Source organism: Chelon labrosus (genome assembly GCF_963514085.1).
Source record: "Chelon labrosus genome assembly, chromosome: 15".
In the NCBI taxonomy this organism is placed as follows: domain Eukaryota; kingdom Metazoa; phylum Chordata; class Actinopteri; order Mugiliformes; family Mugilidae; genus Chelon; species Chelon labrosus.
In genome coordinates, this window is record NC_140348.1 from 17,208,129 (window position 1) to 17,232,206 (window position 24,078).

A 24,078-nucleotide genomic window follows, 5' to 3' on the forward strand; every position below is an offset into this window, starting at 1 on the left:
ACAAAAGGAAAACATAAACGAGCGGCACGCGTAAAAACAAATGCACGCGTGTTAAAGCGAAGGTTAACGAGGTGACTGGCCCGAAACGGGGCACGGCGGTGGCGGCGGCGGCGGCATGCTTGAAATTTTAACTTCTTACTCAGGCTTAGGTGATTTCATTTTGGCTGCACGTGGCGGCGAAAGATAACGGGCGCCACCCGCGCTGCGGTGATCACTCCGAGGAAAGTCAACCAGATTGTGGCTTAGCTGCAGTAAGCCTCCCTCCACAAGAAATGTCCTCTCTTAGATTCTCATCTGGCCTCACAATGCTAGAGTGAAATACTGTGAAGCTAAAAAAAAAAAAAGAATCGTAGCACTTCATGAGGTTTATTTTTGTCGCTATTTTGCTGTGAAACTGAACCAAACTCAGCTTTCGCATCAAAATTAACGCATCGACAACGTTCTGTTTAGTTGAAAAGAAAATGGTACGCTCTAATGTCAGTGCACCATATTAACTAGCCCCTCTGTGTTTAAATTCCCATTGACTTGACTTGTTTCAAAGGTTGTGGAGCAGTCTTAGGTTTAAAGGAGCACTGTCTGAGTCTATTTCAAGCAGCACCAAGGGCACTGCATGTGTTTAGATGGTGACCTAGTTAGATAAACTCACGAGTTTCTGGGTCCTCGCACTTTAAAAAACTTGTTTACTTTGATTATGCACTTACGCGTGAAAGGATAGCGTCATGTTTCGCCGCGTAAACGCCCGGGTTTGTGTCTCTTCACCGGCGTTCTGTGTGTGTGTGTACGTTTAACCCCTCCCGAGCCAGAGCTCAGGATGAGGGCTGGATCAGGTGCTGCGGGGGAAGACTCCATTATGTTGGGCCCACAGTGATTTTCAGAGTGTCGCAGTGAATTGGTTCAAGCTCGTCTGTGTTCAATAGGTCTGTTTTACAGTCCTGTGAGCAGTTTCAAAGGTAGACAGAGCTCATCTGTCAAGGAGTAACAATCTGCCCGGCGTCCCGAATTCCTCCTCTCACATAGATGACTGAATCCAGGACCAATAATGTGTAACATATTGTGTTCTGTGTCTATCACTTGAGTGTTAAAGGATATAGCCCCAAATAATGATTGGACTTATTACTCTTTGGAATCACCGTCCTCTAAACCAAAATAGAAAATGCACTTTAGTGCCAAATAAAAAAAAAAAAAAAAGATTCTAACAAGCTTTTTTTTTTCCCCCCATTGCAGCTGCACAAACTCTGACAATCTCTGAATCAAGCCTTATATATCATCGCCTGCTATGTTCCAAAGGCTCTAAAATCACATTTGGAGTGCCAGCTCTGTGGGAGTCATTCGAAACTGGCAAACCTTGTGCTGCAAAAATGTTTGGTAGGAAGGACAAGGGAAGGGTAGGTTTGCAATTTGTAAAAAGTCCCTCAACGGCAATCAGTGCAAATGAATTGCTGTAATGGATTATCAGTTTAAATAATATAGTGTCAACACATAATGTTAAAGGAACTGATAGCCAAGTAATGGGGGCCATGACTTGATGGAACAGCGTTGATACGTGGGCATATTCGAGATGTCTATCGTTGAGATTCCAGTCCTAATTCACGAGTCGGTGATGCGCGCTCAACACAATTATTAATCTGAGTGTTCAGACGCGTCCTGAAAATGCAGACAAGTCAGAAAGTTAGACGATATTTCAATAGAGGCAAAACTTTTTCAATGCATGCAGCCTTTGAAGTTGTTCATGTGTCTTTCACGGTTTGCTTAGCTGCACTTAGACAGCGGGAGGATACTGCAGCATTCATATACTCAGTGGTGGAAGAAGTAGGTAGATATTTTACTTCAAAAAGTAGCAATTCAACAATGTCAAGAAAGCTAGATAAGTACTACCGGCCAAGTGTATTCATCTATTGAACATAATGACCACTCATTTCACTGTGATGATGAGGCGCTAAATGAGATGAAGGTTTTGCAGCCAGGTGGAAAGGTGGAAAAACAAGATTTTAAAGAAATGCTGCCAAAGTTTAACAAAGAGAATGAAATCGTTTTCAAAACTTTTTTGTATACGTGACAAGATGGAGTTAGTTCATCTAGAAACCGTTGGGGGTTGTACCGAATAGTCGACCAGTCGACTTTACTGCTGCGCCATAACAGGGAAGCGATTAGTCGCCGATCACGTGACAACAACAACACGGACGCCACCCAGAAATCAGGTGAGGAGCCCAGTGGGTCATTGCAGCAAATTAGCAGCGGTTCATCGAGCGTGTGAAAATACTTTACTAAAGATGAAGCCCATTCTACCATGACATGCAGAATATGCGAGTCCTGAAATACAACAAAAGTACTACTGCAGTGCACACTCATCCGAGAAGGCATCCACTAATGCTAACAGAGGAACGGTCCAACTTCACCTGTGATAATGGAGAGAAAGAGGCTGCAAATAAACAAGTTATTAGACCTTTAGCTGCTATACATGGAAAATCCTTCGGAGATATACCGCTTTTTTTTGTTTTTTTTATCCCGGCTACATTATCCTATCTGACAAGTACTATTGAATGCTATTGACGGAGACGATTTCTATAGGCTCTCTGCAACCCACAGTGTTGGTAAGTGCATGTAGTCTTGTTGTGTTCTAATATTTGACATTGCTGCTGTGTTTTTTGTCCTTACGGGAGTTATGTTAGAGCTGAGAGTTTGCCGAGCGCGAGCCGCCTATTAGAAGTGTCAGGCTGACGGTGTTTATATGGTGTTAACGTGGGCTACGACCGACAGTAACCTGTGTTCAAGCTTCAATTACCTAGCTGAAAAGCTTCCATAGCTTCCTTTGTATGAGAAGCTACAATATGTATTCAGGCCTTAGCAATGCTTTTTACTGTGTTTGACGTCACTGACTAGTCGACGTCGACTCCACTTTCACCACATATTAGTCACTTTCATAAATCAGAAGTCGTTCAACGCCTAGAAACCGTTAGTTTAGGCCTCTGGATCCAAGTTACTGTATTCAAGGCGGATGGTGGATCACATGTGATAACCTTTCGTATCCAGTGATTACATTAGCGGCCGTAGGTGGTAATTCATCTTATAATGATTTAACAGACATTTATTTAAATGAAAATTGTTAAGACTGACACCTTAAATATTAAACCATTTTAGCTTATAGGGTTTCAAACTGTTTACATGAAATTCATTTATTTTTTGGGGGAAAACTGCTAATAGGCATCAGAGAACTGACAACTTAATCTCTTGCAATGCAATTTTTATTGGCAAGTCTAATTTTTATGTCTTAATCTAGAAAGTAGCCAGCAATTATAGCTGTCAAATAAATGTAGCGGCCTTGAATATACTTCCTTCCGAGGGGTAGCACAACATAGCATTAAATCCACCTCTACCACTCTGTAAAAGTACTTACATGCACGCACAGCATGGTCCATACCTGTGGACGGCTCAGCGGACGGCGCTGGGCTGAGTGTTGGCGTCAGCGCCCTGGGTGTGGAGCCGCGAGTGATGTTCTCGACTGCAGTCGCCAAGGGAACGGGATCCGTAACAGGAGGCAGGCAGCTGACCTTGTTGATGCCATCTACACAGGAAAATGCTTCCGGACATGGATTCAGCAGGCAGTCATCATAGTTGTGCTCGCAGTTCCTCCCCTGTGTATGTAAAATAGACAGCCTTGAGATGTGTCGTGCAACTCGGCGCTGGAACGCTAAATGGAGTCTAATGTTTACAGCTTGAATAATAAAGAGTACTGGCACTATGAAAACACACAGAGAAAAAAAAAAAAAAAAAAAAGCCAAGTGATGTGGGATAGTTTTTGATCATTACGATTATTTTTCTTTCATGTGCAATATTGAAATCAGAAATGTGTCATACTTTCTTAATCTAATTTTTGTGTCTATTTGTCATACAAATGTGAAAAACACCAGAAAAATGTTCCTATATGAATAAATAGAGAACGGAAATGGTTTGACTTCAAGCAACAAAGCAAAAGTTGATCATGCATTTTAACAGTTCAGTTAATTAGCACAGAGCAATTGTTTAAGGGTCAAAGGAGCAAGAGGGCTAAAGAGGTTAATGAAGTAAAAAAAAAAGATGGATATGGGGGGATAAGGTGGGGATCCTCACCACAAATCCAGGACGACAGAAACAGGTGTAGCCATAGCCTGGATCATTCTGAATGCATATCCCCTGGTTGCACGGCTGTGGAAGGCACTCATTAATGTCATCCTCACAGTGAAGGCCTGTCCAACCTGCCAGGAACAAAAGCCCACAGAGTGCCGTGGTGAGCCCAGACTCTCCCACTTCCACCCTCTGAAGTGAATATCAATCAGATTCTCTTACATTGATTTGCTTCTTTTTGGATTCACACACATACACGGACAAGAAAAGGCTTTCACTAAAGAGTAAGATGCCGCATACATTTTAATGAGCCGAGGCAGTATCGTCTTTTTATCACTGTCTTTTTTTTTTTTCTGGTACTGTATGCCTACAAATTTCTCCCTGGAGAACTGTGGCTTTGAATGGCTTTGAGGCACTGAAGCTATGTAGGCATTATGGTAACCTTTAGTGACACTTTATATGGGCCCTTTCAATTCAATATGGATGTTCTGTAAGCACTAAGATGGTTTACATAAGGTAAACTGTACTCTTCTACATCTGGGGCACAGGAAGAGGCTGAAGCCTTCTTGTTCACTTCAGAAAATGTCACAGAGGCTATGTTTTAATAATATTGCTCATGAGCAACAAAGGTTGTCCCTAACAGGTTTTTACAAAGGGGGAAAAGAAAAAAAAAAAAACGCTTCGGCCGCCTCATTTCAAAGTAAACCAAGAAACTTGGAGGAGGATGTCTGAATGACTCACCTGACCTGCAGTGACAGACGTAGCTATTAATAAGATCTTGGCAAATGGCACCGTTGTGGCAGGGAGCTGAGCAACATTCGTTAACATCCACTTCACAGAAATCCCCCATGAAACCTGGTGGACAGCTAAGAAAACATATCATAGTTTAGAAACTGCACGGCTGTCTCGCAGGCCTGTCACTTCCTTCATGTGGGCTTGACGCGTCGCATCCGAGAGCTGTTCCTTTTCGTTATTCCCCGTCAAAAAACACCGCAACAGACATTCATTTTCGGGGGGGATCTGAAAGGAGGCAATAAAGCTAAGAGTGGGTTCCATTAATCAGAGAAAAATATATAGAGAAAATAAAAGAAATGCCCAAAAAAGCATAAAAACATATATCATCTGCTATCTTTTTCTCAGATACAAGTCATTAGAAAGGTGCACTGCAAAGCAACGGCAATCAAATGTAATTCAACTCATAATAGTAATAACCCTTAATATATAGAGTACCCATAATGAAAGTAAATAAATACATGCCTTGATGTCCAATTGCTTTGTGTGTCAACACAAGTACTGCTCTCACCCTCTACGTGCTACGTTTCTCCTACAGTAAGTGGGTGTGCCAAACATTCGCTGCTGAAAATTAAAGTTTGCCCACCACAAACTTGACATCACACAGCTTATCTGCAAGGAAGACTCAGCAGTGCATAAAACCCACAGGTATACAACAAAGTGAATATTTTGTGTGCAGTGTGTGGTAATAGTTTGAGAGGGTGATTTACACAAGGTAAGCGGAACCTCAAGCTAAGAGAGGTACAACTCGGTTCTGCAGATGTCACCCCCGCCGGCTTTAAGATTTTTGCAGAAGAGCAGTCATTTTCCAGATGGACAACGGGGCCGAGTGCGCATCGACGCAACCGGAGGCCGAGGAAGAACAGGGTCTGCTGATTTGCGCGGACCCTTAATTTCTTAAAACTACTGAACACAGACGTTTAAGTAAATACTAACAAACTCTTGTTGCTGTTTCTGTGTTTATGAGGCCTTGGACGCTGACGTTATGTTGTAAAGTGAGATCTGCACGGAACAATCAATATAATCATGTAATGCTACAACATCGGAAAACAGGCCTCTAGGTTGACCACCATGAGAGAATGGATCTGGCGCACAATTGACGTGCACCACAACCTGTTGTATTTCATGTATAGTAGAGGTATTTTGGACAAGAAATGATTGCATGACTGATTTTTACCCCATCATTCAGTGTACTAGACTGACTCACCAGATGTTCTCCATTCAAGTGGAAAGAAATATGCAGATGCACAAAACATAAAAAAAAAAAACCTTAACGTGTCATTTTAATGTCACAGCTAAAGATGTAAATGTGTACACAAGCCGAGATACAAGCTTGGAGATTGCTTCCTGATGATGTAAAATGTGTGGGGGTTTATTTGCACCAACGGTATTAAAATGGCAAAATGTTGGCTTTTCATCTGTAACTAAAGCGTTTAATCTCTAAAACCGCTCAGTTAATAAAACATTAACATAACTACTAGAGCGTTAAATTAAGTTTTATGTCCAAATCACATTTAAAGTCAGCAAAGGAAACATCTGGCGTGGTGTAAAGTGCACACAAATCATCCCATTGAAGATCAGCAGGACGCTATGAGACAATAATTAATTAGAAAGTGTGTGCATGTCCTAACGCTGCCTCTAGCGTGCACATTTATCTGTAAATGCACAACATATATTGCCCACTTGTATGCAAATAAGCGCAAGATGAAGGCAGCGTCGTAAAAAATGCAGAGGGTGTTGGCAGTCCGGTGCATCAATATATAACACTGTAAAGAGCAGCAACCTATTTGGAGTTGTGGTAGTTGTTGTCACATAAATCACAACACGGAGAATATAGCGGCACATCAGCGCGCGAGCTTGGACAACGTAATTAACTGTAAGGCATCCAGGGAGCTGGTGTGTCAAATCGGCTCACTCTTGCTACATACACCTTGTGTTCAGATGCACTTCATCACTCACGCGGGCAATTAAAAAGCAATGATTCAACCTGGAGGACTGCTACTGTACGGGAGTGTGCACATGTACAGCAGCAACTTTATTGTGAGGCAAGATGCGTTTTTAATTGGGACGAGCTGAAGTGTGCAGCGCTGACGCTGATTGGAGTTGTCAAAAATGCAAATTAAGATTTGGAAATTATCGCAAACATCTGAAGTTAATATAGGATAATGCAACTCCCCGGTGTTCTTGAACTGTTCCACCTCCCCTAGCTTCTTGTATGTAGCCAGAGGCAGTTTAGAAATGAAACAATGCACTTAACAGTCCCTTCCTGTATTTGTGTCACATGGGTTTTGCCACTGGCTGGCCCTTTAATGAGACCAGCAGTAGTCTTTAGAGTTTTTCACCAATGGAAATAGTGAACACGTGCACAGATTCTGTCTGATTCCTTTGTCCATAGACGTCAAACTGAATACTCAACCCATTTTTCACACGCCATAAGTCTTAAACACATTTAAAACAGACAAGAGTATTGAAGAATATTAACTTCGTTCAAGACCTGTCTTGTTTCTGCAGCCCGCTCTTTCAAGCTCTGGCAACTCAGATATTTCTTCTAAAAATATATAAAACGATGCAGCCAATATACAGTACATAGTTACTGCCTTCCCGTTAATCAGATATATATTATCTATTTTTATACATGTTAAAATATCCTACTTGCCTGGCAAAAGCCAAACTAAGCTATGTTGAACTTCAATTTGCTAAAGGCCTAGCTAAATAATGTTGGTAATGCTAAACATGGCTAGCAGCTGTGTAAATATATATGATTAGTGTAGCGTTCAATGCGCCATCTTTTATGGTATAGCCTCAGCGATGTGGCACATATGCAGGTTAAAATGATGTATAGAGGTGATGTATGGAGGACCAAAACTGTTCTATTTAATAAATACTAAAAATAAATTAATATAATATTAATTGCACCAAATCAAATGAATACATTGATTACAATATAAAATGTGACATAAATTGACATTTCTTTTATAATTCGCATCATGATTTATTTAATTCATTAGGCTGGTGGGTGTCATTTAAAGTATGTCACTGGGTCAACTGCTGATTGTTGACTGTTATCATATAATTTGTTTAAAACAACAGGATTCAATGTAATAAGAAAAAGTAAGGAAAAAGTGTTGCTTGCAAAAATTAGCAGCTGTAACCAGTCAGCAAACATTAACATAAGCTCTACAAATGAATGTAAATGTTAGCTTACTAGCTCATGTTTCACTTTATCTTCAACAAAAACGCTGAAAAAGAGGCCTTAAATATTTTGGCTACTTAAGTATAAGTAAACGCTCTCATGCAAAAACATGAATCTAATGCTAAATGTTCCATTTGAAAAAATCTGCAAGGTCAGTCCCTCTGATGAGTAGTATGTTGAAAATGTGCTGCACAAAGCTGTGATGAAGTAATGAGGCAAAGCCTAAAAATGAGTATTATGTGTCATTTTACCTGATTGGGCACAAAAGAGTAACTAAAGTAATGAGTAATAAATGAGGCGTTACTGGTGCTTTCTGGCTCAGCAGCTGGTTTAGAATTAATCAGGAACCACTCGGATTGGTCCATGTCACAGACATTATGAACCAAGAACTGCCTAAAGATTCATTAATATAGTATTTCCCAGTTGGTTTGCTGGCATCATGATGATTCCTTGATTTGATTAATTTATTGTTAGGTTATTCATTTATCATTTACTGTGTAGGGGCAGTTTATACAGCATCTAAATATGATCCTGAAAATTCCAGACTAATCTGCATGTTTTGACTTTCAACTTTACAAAATAAGAATAAGTCTGGTAAAATCAGCTTTTATTGGGAGCTGCTAACGTTAGTCTAAACTCTGACAGCATTCAGGATCAGCTCCCACACTGATGGGAAACACAACACAATGGACGTGCTGTGCAAACAGTTTTTAACATACTCTATGACCCTACACACTAATCTAACCTAGTTAGTAAACGACGTTTATTTCGGCCTTTGGCTAAGTGACACTACGATATAGATGGTCAGCTGCTAGCATTATGGTAGCCTACATAAACACACTGACAAATATGTTGTTTAGTTCTGCCCCATATAAATCTCCTTGCTAGGCCTGTCGTGTCTTGTTATGATTGTGAAGCTGTAAGAGGTCGGCTACAGTTCACACAGGGTTTAGCGATTGGTCATTTACACCGATCAGCCACAGCATTAAAACCACTGACAGGAGAAATAAATAACATTGACCATCTAATGTTCTGCTGGGAAACTATTGGAGCTGGCATTCATGTGGATGTTACTTAGACACGTACCACCCACCTAGACCAGACCAGGCACCCCCACCCCATAGCAATGACACTCCTTGATGGCAGCAGCCATCTACAGCAGGCGACACAAACATCGAAGGCCTTGATGCTCACCCGTTTCCCTCCACTGCTAACTTTCAAATAAAGTCATAAAAATAAATTGTGAACAAACTCACCTGCATGTAAAGTTTGATCCTTCACCTTCAAGGCAGGTGGCTCCGTTGAAACACAGCGATACATTAGAGGTGGCATCTGTGCAGACATCTACATCGCTCTCGCAAGTTTTCCCCGTGTAGCCGTCCTGGCAGAAGCACGCATATTTATCAATGAGGTCCACGCACGAGCCTCCGTTCAAACAGGGACTGAAGGCACAGTCCTGGATATGAAAAGACATCAAACATATACACAGGAGTCAGAGTCACAGCCATAATACTAAATATTTTAATAGATACAACAGCCTTCAGATTTAGAATTAACTGTTAGCAGTTAGACAGCAGAAGCTCAGATTAGTCGCTGTACAAAATGCTGGCAGAGACCTTCGAACCAACACAATGTTTTATCTCTCGAGTCCACCGCAAAGCTGTGGTTTGAATCAATTAGGTATTAGACTAAGCAATTTCTTTTAATCAGGTATTTGTACAACGCCTACATGATCCTGCTAGTTCAACTGACTTATCTAGAAGAAAAGTCGATAGAGTTAATGATACCAAAGGCCACACAAAGATTACTAAAAATCTCCTGACATTTCCCAGCAGGTTCATTAATTAAGCTCAACTCACGTCAATGTTTGTTTCGCATCTGCTGCCGGTCCATCCAGATTCACAGAGACAGGTGTATGAATGTATTCCATCCTCGCAGCTGAGAAGGCCACAAAAGACGGGGTCAGAATTGATTCATTAAAATTATAATGTCTTCAAAACATTTATTTATTTATTTATGCAGGTCTTCTTCTGTATAGTTGCAGCAGAATCCTCTGAGAGAGATATAATCTTTTTGAATGAAGTTGTAATTCCACTTCAACGGAATTAATGACTATAATTTAACCACCACTGAGACAACCTGTAAGTGCATCGCATTAGCTCCTTACAACACATGACATATGTCTCCAGTCACTGCGCTGGCGAGGAGGGTAATTAAAAATAATTCCATGCCACTGCGGCGCAATTTGCCGTTTTTCCGTCTCAAATGACGGAGAAAAATCTGTACCTCCCGCGGTGACAAGGTGCTGACACGCATTCATCAATGTTGGTCTCACAGTGGAGCCCAATGAAGCCGTCAGGACACAAGCAGTGGTATTGATTAGGCGCATCAATACATCTTCCACTATTTTGGCATGGGTTTGAAGCACACTCATCGGCGTTAAGCTCACACCACGGCCCTAGGAAATAAAGCATATTTAAAGACATTACATAAGTGACAACATAAAAATACTAATTGCAGTCATTTGTACTCAAATTGCTGACAATATGGATAAACAGAATATTAAAATGTGATGTATAGCTGCTAGGAAGTCAGTTATGTGAGCGACTGCCTTTGATGCCTCTTTCAAGTCTAGCCCAGGTTTATTTGCTAACCTCTTCCAACTTTGCAAGCTAGACAAGCAACATAAAAAGTTAACAGTTTTTCTGTAATGTTAAAACATACCCATTCTCGGAAATTCTCAACAGGCCCTTGAGCCCATTTATTAAACTAGCCCCCTCTTTTGGCAAACACATTGCCATCAAGTTAGACATAACCGATTCCAAAACTGACTCCCTGCAACACATTTTGCACCGGGAAGCACTCGCGATGCGCGCAGCCCACAATGACACACAACCACTCGGGATTCTTCACACTTGTTGCTAATGATGTGACGAGCCAGTTCAGAGTGGGTGAGAAGAAGGTTGATGACAACAGCGTATGGGAACGACACGAGAGGCAGAAGAGGAAAAGTGGCGGACTGCGCCGGGGCCGTGTTGTTGTTGTTGTTGGTAGAATTTCAATGAGCGGAGGGGGTCAAAGGGTTCAACCCAATCTCAGCAGATTCTTTGTGGCCATAATCAGAAGAGTCCCTTACTGTTTGTTTTCTACAACTGCAACACGGACAAATAGGAGGGTGGAAGGACTGCTCTGCTAACAGCACTTACGCTATGCAGTGGTAAAACATATATCCAGTTTTTGTTTTATTCTGCTACGTGTTTTGAACAAGTATTTTCTGGTGTGGTGTGTAATGGAATGTAAAGCAGTGTTCTTGTTTGGATTGGCTGTGTGTATGATCTGAACATAGCGTAGATAGATTGGGCCTAGATAAAACTAATAGGCAGTTCAGACTTCTGCGTCAATTTGACACTGAACTACGCGCTGCTGCGACGCAGACCGCAAGAGCTATGATTGGTCCACTTGATATAAATGGCTCACACCGGCGTTGGCTACGTACGTAGGTTACGGTGTCTATGTCCTGCTGTACCCGAAATGAGCCTTAAAGGGGAATTACCGTTTTTTACAATCTGGGCCTTATTTCTGGCATAAAATACGATCGTTTACTCACACATATAACTTTGGTGTCATTTGGAGTCGTTCGGACGATATCTATATCCACGTATATCCATATAGTGGGAGTGACTGGGGCACCGAAACGCAGTCTCTAAATAACGCATTATCTTATATTATCATATCACCAATATTTTGTTATGATACGCTAGTGCTATTCCCCGTTGAGTCTGGAGTTACCCGTTATCATCATCCGGGGTCTGTGGATCGACCTACTATAACCGATAACAGATAACGCGTTATTTAGAGGCTGCATTTCGGTGCCCCAGTCACTCCCACTATATGGATATATGCGGATCTAAGTATCGTCCGAACGACTCCAAATGACACCAAAGTTATATGGGTGAGTAAAAGATCGTATTTTATGCCAGAAATAAGGTCCAGGTTGTAAAAAATTGTAATTCCCCTTGAAGTTCCAGAAAAGTTAGATGATTTCTTAATGTTGCGTTAAAATTAGATTTTGCATTTTGAAAAAAGTTTCAAGAAATAAGTTAAATAAACAATTATTAAAAAGTAGAACCCTAACCCTAAAATATCTCTGCAACTGTACTTGCAACCTCCGGGGTCATTCCTGCACATGCTCCGTGCCATGGTTGCATTTTTACCGAGAGAACTAAACTACAGTTGCTATGCTCACCGCTGTGAGTGAATGTGTGGATGAAAAGCATCAGCATGGCTCTTTTAATGTGGAGTTTTATGGAACAGATAACCTGGAACTCATTCGTCCTTCACTGGTAACCGCAGGGTTATCTGCTCTTGTCAAGCGACATAATGATTATCTGCAAAACTGTACATCCCAGTTGACTCTGGCAACTGCTTCGTCAGCAGCATCGCTCATGATTTTCAATCTAGAGGATGCGTTTCGCTCCTAGGTGACTCTGGTGCTCTAAGGAACATCCCCTTCATTTACAGTGAGATCCTTTTTGTCCTTACTGCACAAAGAAAAACATGTGTCTGCATTTCTTCTTAATAAACAGAGGCTGATGGAAATCTGTGAGGGCCACGCTGACACATGTTTTAACCCAATAATAATCATTTCGAAATAACACTTTGAGTCAAACCACTCCCGGGAAAATTGCACAATGTGCACAACTATTCTCTTCTGCATTCATTTTGAGATTATTTCTGTGATACTGTACATGCTTGCAGGCACAACCTTCAAATACTTTACATGAAATAATCGTATGACTCCTGTGTTGTCTACAAGGTGTACTACATAGATGGAGTACGTAATTATCAGCAAATCAAATATAGGGGACAAACAAAAGACACGCCTGAACTGTTGTGAAATGTTATGACCAGATTTTCTTTTTTTGTTGGCACATGTAAAAATCACACCTTCCTTTAGACTTGCTGGCATTTTCAAATGATTAATACTGCGTTCTGCTCTACCTCTACCAGTTGCAAAGAAGTTAGAAAGAAAATAGACATCAGCCTTATATTAACTACCTAAAATGACAGAAACATCCTTGAAAAAAAATGTATTTGACATGTACTTCAGTGTTTTAGTTTGGCGAAAGTCCCATCCACTGACATTGGGGGGGGGGGTGGAGCTTATGACCTATACTGCAGCCAGCCACCAGGGGGAGCTCTACTTTGGCTTCACTTTTGAGGAGCTGTTCCGTGTCCATCCTTACACAGTCTGTGATACCACTTGGTAGTTTGGATAGAGCATTAAAATGCTGCCCTAATCAGGTCACGATGGAAAACACTAATGAAAGATTACTGCGTGGCCAAACATCAAATTTAAATTAGTGGATCTGGCCCAGCAACTTTCACTGAACTTTGGATGACATACTGTGGCCTACTTGGTCACTTTCCACTGAACAGCACAGAAGGCGGTGGTGTAGATCAAGTTGGTCAAGTTCGTGTTCATTTACCAGAAAACTAAATATTTACCACAAATACTGTATATGGATTTGAAAAGTCAGACTTGTCCGTGTTTCATGTAAACACCACATCTTGAATACGATCAAAACCAGCCTCATTACTGTGATCCATGTAAACACAATCTACGCTAATCTGAGTTGACAGTGTCATTCCTCTTTTTTTATTCTTTTTTTTAATCTCAGACCATTTTCAAATTTCCGCAAAATCAGTCGACAAACTTATTTAGGAAAACGTGAAGCATGCACTTTGTAGTAAATAATCTAAAGCCTTAAAGAGCAAAATACTGTCCTGACATCAGAGGGCAGACTGTCCAGATAACGCTGCCTCGAAATCATGACATGTTTTTCCTCTTTGGTCTCTTTCGTGATCTTTGATATGAAGTGATCACAGACTGGCAGGAAGGGTAAAGACGAGCATGCTGTGTGTATTTCATTAAAGAATCTCTGGGTTGTGTATCGCTGTCTGTTAATACCAAGTTACCTCTTTCTCGCAGTATTACTTATTGAAAGTTTTAAACCACAGTTTTGTTTTTTAAATAAAATATCACATATACAGTGAACCATTACTGACGATAGTAGGATTAATGACTGTGTCTGTTAAAGTGGTATGCAAATATAAATATAACTGCAGATCTGTAAGGCAAGAGAAAATGACACAGGAAGCCGTAACACCCACTACTACGTCCCCAGAGAGGATCTTATTTTACCAGATGGCTTTTCTGCTTTGTTAAAGTAAAGATTCTGGAAATATTTACTCAGATATACCTAAATAAGCGTTAAAATTAAACACTTAGGTCATTTATTAGACAAAAGATCTTTTTTTTTTGTTGGTTTGTCAGTGTCCGAATTTATTAACTAGGGCACTGGCAATTTAATCATTAGTGGACAATTAAAATAATTGTTTTAGCCTCAAAATTTTTCATATTCACATATCACGTCTATATATAGCAAAACTTATCTTGGTTTGGAGTTTGAATTAATATTATAAGACAGTAGAATTATTAATATAAAGCTGCTTCTGGTCAGTTCACCCAGGTTATGAAATTGCTGTCTCCAGCACAACACATCAGAATTTAAGAGGTGTGTTCCTAGTAGTGGGGGGAAAAATAAAAAAAAAATCACCAGATTACCTTGGATAATCCAGGGAATTTGCCATCACCATTTTCTATTTAGAAAAAGGGACTACAGTATTTCCTAATCAGAAAGTAGTTCCAGTGAAAACGGTTCAGTGAAGTCTGCAAGTTGTTCAAAAAATGCGTTGCTCTTGGATTTTTTTTTTTAGTGATTTTTTTACATTTCTGTGAACAAACTGAATTCCATTTGCCTTTATTATGTTGGGATAGCGACAGAGGTCTCTGGGGTGGGCAACCCAAAATCTGTAAACCTTTCTGTCTGATGAAGTACCACTAACAGGTGGTCTATACTTCTGCATTAAGTCCACTTGGTAGTAGAGTGTTTCCGCTTTAGTATTTCTGGCTGCTTCTCCATCTTCACAATTTCAAATTGCTTGTTTTGGATCAATAAAGATGGAACACATCGAGGAAAGGTTAACTGAGGAGGTTCGGAGATACAAACATTTGTACGACTCGTCTTTGGCGAAATTTCAGAGAAAGTTTCAGCCGCCATTGTTGAAAGTCAAGCAGGAAGTAGAAACAAAGTCTGGACATGTATTATTTGTACTTTGGGGTGATGTGGCCCTGCAACTGTAGTTGCTCCTGAGAGGACCCAATGAAGTGCTGCATGGGAAGTAATAGAAAAGTGTGTCATATATTGTATATTCTTACAGCTGTGACTGCAGTAGCCTGACTATAATGGCGCAAGCCTCCACACAAACTGTGCTGCACCAAATGTTGCTGACTCAAAGGAAAACTGTGCGTTAGTCTCAAAACGTGTATCTTAGCTGTCAATCTGACACGTTTAAGATGAGTCACAATAGTCACATAATGAAGTCATCTCTCCTCACAGCGTTGATCATTTTTGTTATTTATGCAGACCTCTGGAAAAATAGCAATGAGATTAAAGAGGAAATGAAGGGGCGGAGAGAGTTCAAGCTGTGAAGGAAACACCAGATAACACAAACTGTCAAAGCCTGTCTGCCTCCTGCCAACAGTTCAAAACACAAGGAAACACACAGTTGATGTTTATAGTTGCCTAAATTACATCAGGTAACGCCTCAGAGAGATCCACCGACTCTATTTACTGAGGAATTAAAAATGAATAAATGGATAGTGGCTAATTCAAGGGTTTCTATGATGTTTATTTTCACTTAAGTGTTAAAAATATTGTTTACTAGTCCTAAAAACTCTTTTTTATTTAAGACTTGAAACATTAAAAATGCTGACTGGCCAGTCATTAATCATTTGCTTAGCTTTTTATCTGTGGGTAGAGTTAGACGTAAACAAACATAGTGACAACAGGAGCAAGAATTTATTTATTGCCTCCCGCATTTTTATCATGAAAAAGAATAAATAATGAACTGTCTCTACCGCTCACAAAATCTAACTTTCTCTCGCGTTGCAAAATGTAAAATGAGTCCTTTCTTGTGCCAAAGTGGTAACTCGTTTCATTCAGCCCAAAGGGAAAACTATACGGCAACTACTTAAGCCAGAGGTCACGACTGCAAAGGTTGAAAACAACTCAGAAGGATTAGAATAAAGCTGGGACACAAAATGAACTCAAGACTCTGTCACACAGAAGTGTGATGAGGGAAATCAAAGCAATAAGGCTGATGGTGGAGGAGTCTGCGTTGTAGAAAAACTTCACCTGCTACCGGGTCGCATGGAGGAGGAAAAGAAATTCTACAAAAGGTCAAGGCTCCAGCAGGACTTAAAATGTATGGAACAACTTTATTAGACTGACCCGTTTCAGCTCGTGGCCTTCATCGGGGTCATCAAGAAACAGACTGCAAGTTTAAATAATGTATGAAGTAAAATATGTGCCATTTTTAAATGAAAACAAGCAAACATGTATAGACATATAACCCAATGGGGCACCTGCGAGGTGGGTTCGGTCATGTGGTTCGGTCATGTGGTATCTGGTAGCTACTACCAATCACATACATCCACATACAAAATAGACCAGCCAGGGAACACCTAAAATTGTGGGTTGGGCATATAGAGTGGGTCTTGTTGTTGGGAAGAATTTGGGTTCAAATAAGATATTGAGCTTTGAAAGAGAACTTCTCAAATAGTTTTAAAGTTTGTAGCTGTAAATCATCATATGAAGGCCTGAAAGCTCAAATGTTATTGACTCTTATCTGTGGCTATAGCAGGTTCTGTACACGTAGATACACAGGTCTGTGTTTCACATGTTTCATATTATTATTTCACATCAGATCACATCATATTATTATTTCATAAACCAAATGCTAGTGGGTTTCAATGGTTTCTGAATCCTAAATATACTCTATATTAGGGGAAGTTGTGGAGTAGTAGTTAGAGAAGCAGCTGGATGGGTCACTTCGGTCCCAATGGATGGGTCAAATTCAGGAAAATATTTTCTCCATGTGGGATCAATACAGTATAATTTACAGTATAATATCTTACTCAGGCAAACAGGTATAGTAGTTACGGCGTTCAATATCACCCAATAGAGTCACCCTGTTTCATTTATGTGATTGATTTATTTTAGTCAGTGCACACTGCAAAAATAATTACCTGCCAATTTACTCATATATCTTTCTATATAAGATGCACATTCATTCAAAACTAGTTTCTAGAGAGTTCTAAAAAAGTTCTAAAAACAGACGACTGCATAGATGATCGGACACGCATTCTCATTTAATATTAAAATAACAGATGGCCAGGTAATAAATGACTATAATCATATGATGCACAGAAATAATTATGCATTTTGGAGGCTAGGATTGGAAATGTCTATAATGAAAGGCTATATTAATATTTATATACACTATTAATAAGACAGGGTGCTAAAAGGCATTAACTGAGCGGTTTGTTGATTAAATGAATTCTAAATTAATTAAAAACTACAGAATACAGACGATTATAAATGTCAGCAAATTAGTAAATCATCTTTTCATCATTTATATAGTGAACAAAAAAAGCTAAATTGAATTAATAAATGTTCTGTTTCAGATAAAACGATTCAAACTTTTTAAGCACTAAGCTTAGAAACTTGTGCAATAGCTGTCACACAGCAGAAAGGACTTGAATCACAACTGGTTTACAATTGGCACAATTATTAAATTCGGTGGAAACGTCTGCACGAGCGGTCCAAGTTATTCCAGTCATGTGTAATACGCGCTTACATCTTCAACATGCCACATCCCTGCAGAGACTCTGTGGCAAAGACAGACGCCCGCCACTGCATTCTGTTTAACAAGTTCACCAGCCAAAAAGACTGAATTTACTGAAGCCTTAACTGCAAACAACACTGCGAGGGGCCCGGACATCATCATCCGACAATGTGCTGACTGAGGAAAGTGCAGCAATGTGGTGATTGCACTGTACTATCACTCAAGGGAACGCGCTCGCTAATGACGGGTGAAGAAGAGAAAACAGAAGGTGACGGATAGTGTGCTTAAACTGTGATTTATATAAAGACAATTACCCATTCATCATGTCACTGCGATGACCTCTGACCTCTGTACGGAGCGCAGCACCTATGCACACGTTGCTGCGATTACACAGGCGCTTAAACCGGATGTCCTAAACAACAATCTGGCAGCTAAGATCGAAACCTTTTTTTCTTTTAATTCATTTAAAAATAAAGTGAAATTACGTGTGATTAGGGTTGATCCATAGCTAGAGTTGAGCAAGTAAAACACACCTGACTCTAAGTCATCTTCATGTTTACCCTCAAAGTGCAGCATACACGCTTTTAGGAAAAAAAAAAGAAGACAGAAACAGAAATAAAACTATTCTCTGACTTCTTGCTTCAATCATGTGAAACTGCCTCATTTTTAAAAAAAAGGAATATCTCACTCCTCAGAAAAAAAAACCTGCTGCTGCTCAAAGACGCGTAAAAGCCATTTTTAATAAAAACGCAGAAAAGACGAACGCGCTGGAGTAAATTCAACACGGCCAGTGATGCAGGTGCAAGTAAAGTGTCATTATAGCTTCATGAAAGTGATAGAGCACTGGGCTGATTTATTAGCAAGCAGCTTCAGCTGTTCCAGTCAAAATGAAGTTTGGCACCCCGTACGCAGAAATAGCCCCCCGACTGGCCTGATGGCTGAGGCAAATAATATGTTAATACCGTCGAGTGACACAACGAGTTACAGAATCACCGGGACAGGAGAGATGACACATCATACCATCAAAGCAGAATAACATTTCAATCCATTCCAATCAGGCTGAATGATGAATCACCCGAAGACGGCAAATTTAGACGAGCGCGGGAAGAACACGCGGCGCAGCCACGAGAGCCCGCCGAGCCTATTACTTTGTGTGTTTTCTGTGGAAAGTTGCGACGGTGTTGTTAGACGTGTTACTAGAGCAAATATTTTGTGTGAGTTCTACTTGGTTTGAGCCGATCCAAACTGTATCCTCCGGCCACTTGCTCTCTTGGGGAACCCTGTTTCCTCAGATGAGCTTAGAGCAACAGAAAAAGTAATGACTTGTACTGTTCTGTGCGTAGGCCTAATAATAAAAGCTGCTTCTGTGGGAATTGGGCCATGCGTGTCAGGTTCTGCTCTCCAGAGTAGCAATACCTCAGAGATTTCCCCCTTCTCTCTCAACTGGGGAAGGATAAATTGATGATACAGTGTGGAAGACAAATGAAATTAATCTTCCCGGTATCTGACAGGAATCGGCTTTAGATTGTGTGCGCACGCACACACACATTCGCACACACACGCGCGCTAAAATAGCTCGATATCCTTCCGGGTGGAAAATAAGACAAATGGATTGAAGTAAAATAACAATAGTGCGCCGACACTAAAGAGGCAGATGAAATGAAATCAAAGTAACTAACAGACAGTGAGAAGTTTTCATCAGATAAAACAGGTGACACGAATTTATCTCTTGTTAGCTTTAGCGAAAAGCAGGCACTGTATCTTGCAGAAGCAGGCGAGCTAATTAAAAGCAGGCATTGTGAAGCTTTTTCTTTTTCTTTTTTTTTTTTTTTACACTAAGCCAGATCTGTGTCAGAGTTGCCTCAATGGCGTGCAGCCGCGGCAGTCATGATAAGCTTTTTAGACTCTCATATTGATCTTCGTGTCACCTAAGGGCAAAAGAGCTACCTGAGTATCCAGGGCGACAGACACACTTAAAGCCCCCGGGCGTGTTGATACAGATGCCCTCGTGTAGGCAAGGTGAAACTTCACACTCATTCACATCCAGGTCGCACAGCGTTCCAAAATAACCAGGAGGGCAAATGCAGTGGAACCTAAGGAAGATGATAACACTTAATCATTACGGAATAAAGTGAAATCCTGCGAAGAGAAGAATGTTAGACGACATTGGAGAACTTTCTTGTTTAAAAGAAGAAAAAAAAAAAAAACACACTCAAAAGAAAACCCACAAAGACAAACTACAGTGCAGAAAAGTAACACAAATCTTGTCACAGAAACAAAAAACAAGCAATTAAGTTTCCTACGGTTAATTTAAATTATGTTTAATGACTTATTTCTAAAGGGAAGAGCTTAACGTGTACAATGAGACGCTTTACTCAATTTAAATCCCTCTCGGCAGCTTTATAGCACCTGACCACACACCTCTGAGGAAATGCTATCATGCCGGGAAGTGACATAATAAGAAAACAGGCAATTAGCCACCTCTGTCTTAGCAACTCTCACACGTTAGTAGATTATTCACCAGTAAACCAGTTATATCTTATCAAATTTCTAAAATATGCTAAGTGGTATTTATTGTCAAGGGGCTCCTGAGAACGGAATTGAATTAACGCCATTGTTGCACTCTCATACTTCTCGTACTTTAAGAAAAAATAAAAGTAGTGTAAACATAAGACAGCAGTGAGTACACGGCAGCGTCTGATTCATCAGAACGGCACAGATGGACCCGCTTGTTTGGGTCAGGGAGACGGAGACAGAGGCGTGCGGTGGGCAGCGAGGTTAAAACACACCTGATGTGAACTCCCTGGACTGTGCAATCAGGGGAGAGCTCTGAGCAGGGCCGGGTCACATGGGAACAGAATCATGACGGGAGACAAACTGGAGACAAACCATTTAGGACTCAAATTGGCCCTGGGACTTCTCTACCCATCTGTCCGACTAAGCCCCGGAAGCCCCGGGGCTCCCATTAAGCACAGCAGAGAGAAGCACCGGCGGTGTAAAGCCCAATCTAGATACATGATGTGTTCCTGCTGAATTCGCTCTCTGTCTTCGGAATAGCAGCTTATGTGTGTCAAGGATGAAGACAGGCTTGTTATATAAACCGGCTGGCTTTGAAGAGGAACACCGTAACCCTCGTATGTTTTCTTTGGGTTTTGTTCGTACGCCTTTCAAAACAAACTCAGGAAATTAGATGCGTCTGGCCCTTACTGGTGCTCACACAAAGAAAATTGTAAAGATAAAAGAAATATATATATACAAAGAAACACACAAAATTTTTTATTTTCCTACTTACTTGTTCACAAGGTCCTGACAAATGCCTGCATTGTTGCAAGGACTAGAGGCACACTCATTGATGTCTTCTTCACAGCGAAGGCCAGAAAATCCCATCGTGCAATCACAGCTGGAAAAGAAAAATCATTAATATTGATATTTTTGTCTCAGATGGAAAATAGAAGGTCGGTCTGTTTCCTACAGGCACAGACAAAGTGCAAAAAAAAAAAAAAAAAAAATCCATAGGAATTAACTGATATTAATTACATATCATATTTAGTCCGATTGCCCAAAATGTGCAATAATATCTGCAGCGACTGTTCATTATTTGACCTCATTTCAGTCTGAAATAGTTCATTGCTGCTATCTAAATATGAAGGCAGGTTGTGAGCTAATAGCAAATTTTAGCTTAAGGTGATCTGCTATCAGCCATACAATATAATATCTTGAAGCACACAGACTCCACATTTAACAAAGTCCATTACAAAATTGTCTGACCTTATCTCGCCTCCTAAGAAATGAAAACCTGGTTATGGATAACACTTCTATTCTATTTTTTATTTTATTTTATTTTTACCTGTAACTGTTGACCTGGTCCACACAGTCGCCCTGGTTTTGGCATGGATTTGAACTGCACTCATTGGTGTCAATTTCACACCAACTTCCTTCAAATCCTGAAAGATAGATGAGATGGTCATGGATCAGCAAACCCCACTACATCCTGAAAACGTCAGGGCCGATGATAACAAAGGCCCCAGTGAATGCCATTTTAATGGAACTAGTAGCCCCTGTAGCATATCTCATCTTCTAGCTCTCGGCACTCACTGTTTCCCCTTTGAGAGTGTGTAAGTCTAATAATACTTTAGTGCCACAGACAGATTGGTCTGAGGGTTAGTGGTTTGGGGTTTGGGAGGTGTGTGTGTGTGTGTGTGTGTGTGTCTTGTGTGTGCAGAACCATGCATATGTGTCTGTGTGTGTGAGGGAGGGAAAGCGAGGGAGCAGGGGGACATCTTGTTAAGTTAGGGTAAGAGGGAGAGGCTAAGCCCAAGAGGTCTTTTGCCCCTGTTCATTAGGGGGTTGAGGGGCAGGATGGCTAAGCAGATCAGCATGGATGTTTTGTTGTACATTTGAAAGCAGCCTGGGAGCCTGTGATGTTCTGCCTAGCGGAGGTATTCCTCCACTGCTCGGCCTGGGTCTGGTCCATTAAATGGTTTTCTGCTGAACAACTCCATGTGTATATGTCGGTTTTGTTAAATAAAATAATTTCATGAATGCACAGTAAAGATTTAAATCTCAAACAACAAAATCCTGTGAATTTTAATCACTCCTGAAGTACATAATTTAAATATCACAGAATTTATAGCACAAAATATTATTCAAAACCATTTACTTTCAACTGGCATTCAGAGGCCATCTTATTAAGTGCACTAATGCGATCCATTGAAACTCAGTACCTCAGCGCTGGCAACAAATCTGCTCTTGCAAATGGTCATAATTTTCAGCGTTTGAATGTGTAAATTTATGTATTTATTTACTGAGCGATAGACTGAGCTGTGGTAGACTGGCGACCTATCCGGGGGTAGGCTGCAGCCCCCCCGTGGCTGTCCGTAGGATAAGTGGTTATGGATAATGAATGAATGAATGAATTTATCACTGAGGTATTTGTGGTTAGTGGTGGTGAGATGGCTTGAATTGTGTTTCAACAGAATACAATCCAATCCAAAACCTGTAACCACAACCTCAGTGCTAAAACATATCACTTAATTATGAGCGCTGTGAGATATTTAAAGTTGTCAAATAAATACTTTATAAATGATTTTCTTTAAAGCTGCAGGACTTAATGAATTAACATCTGATATGTTAAAGACCTTATTATTAGAAGAGAGCACACGCTGCTAATGTCTTTGTTTTAAAGCTGTTCGTCTGTGGCAATGTTCCCACACACCGGTGCACTGGTTGCGATGCGTTTTACAATGACCAGCAATGATGGTTCGCCAGAGCCAAAGAGTGGAGCCACTAAATTGACGGAGAAGAAATTGGCTCCAGCTAAAAGGCGCGTGGCATAAAACAAAAGTTATTAATGTAACTAAGGTTCTATGATTTTTGGCAGTCTGGGGGAATGAGATAAAAACCTAACAAGCTTCCAGGGAAAGTTTCTGATGCTCCAGATAAAAAAGAAACTCGGTGTTCGGAGGGAGGCTTACAGTCTGAAAAACAAAGAGAGCGACGGTGAGGACAAACATAGATTAGTACCGGCGGGGCTTTTCCTTGGTGGAGAGTGCTGAAAGAAGAGATGGGACTGAGGGGCTGTAGTCTGCAGGCTGATATCACACACTTGTGTGAACAGTGTTTGTGTAATAACTCACCGTCAGAAGGGTGGGACGAGATTTCTGCACAGTGGCTACAAATATAATAATTCACATACGATATTCAACAAAATGAATCAACTTCCGCCACTAAAGTCAAAGACCAGACATACAGAACGGATACCATGGAAAACAATTAAGCCTAGCTTATTGATTCTGTATGGCCACGGTTTGCCTCCATACTGTTGCTTTCCAGCATCGTGCGACTATTCCTGCCACTGCAGCTGACACAGTATGAGCAATTATACACAGATACCATTTCCTGTACAATGCTGCTATCAAACAGCTTTAAGCTCAGAGCTCAGACTTCAAAACCCCACTGTGTCGCCCCCGCAGAGCACCATCTGCCATGCATAATTAAAAGTGGTGCAAGTATATAATAAAGGGTTAATAAAACTAGCTCTAATGCGCGTTGGTGCTCTTATTGTTTCGTTGTCTCATTACGCTGCTCCCGCTGCTTCAAGTTAAAGTGACATATATTTGAACCATTTCTTTTTCTTTGGTTCATGCAAATGATAATGCTCAGCTGAGGATAGGCGCTTGTTTTAACAATGATATGGTCGATAATTATTTTTGAAACAAGTTAAATGTGGTTTAATCTTG

At 40.6% G+C, this 24,078-nt stretch overlaps 1 protein-coding gene across 1 annotated transcript in view; it reads right to left on the reverse strand.

Annotated features, from left to right (window-relative positions):
- The window catches only part of eys (eyes shut homolog), a 160,438-nt gene that overhangs the window by 68,816 nt on the left and 67,544 nt on the right, over window positions 1-24,078 (reverse strand). The window contains exons 23-31 of the mRNA XM_084562427.1: window positions 21,687-21,783; window positions 21,132-21,239; window positions 19,787-19,932; window positions 10,373-10,544; window positions 9,946-10,024; window positions 9,343-9,542; window positions 4,843-4,967; window positions 4,108-4,232; window positions 3,419-3,632 (exon numbers count right to left, since the gene is read on the reverse strand). Coding sequence (XP_084418553.1) covers window positions 3,419-3,632; window positions 4,108-4,232; window positions 4,843-4,967; window positions 9,343-9,542; window positions 9,946-10,024; window positions 10,373-10,544; window positions 19,787-19,932; window positions 21,132-21,239; window positions 21,687-21,783 — 1,266 coding nt within the window. The remainder of the gene's footprint in view (window positions 1-3,418; window positions 3,633-4,107; window positions 4,233-4,842; window positions 4,968-9,342; window positions 9,543-9,945; window positions 10,025-10,372; window positions 10,545-19,786; window positions 19,933-21,131; window positions 21,240-21,686; window positions 21,784-24,078) is intronic.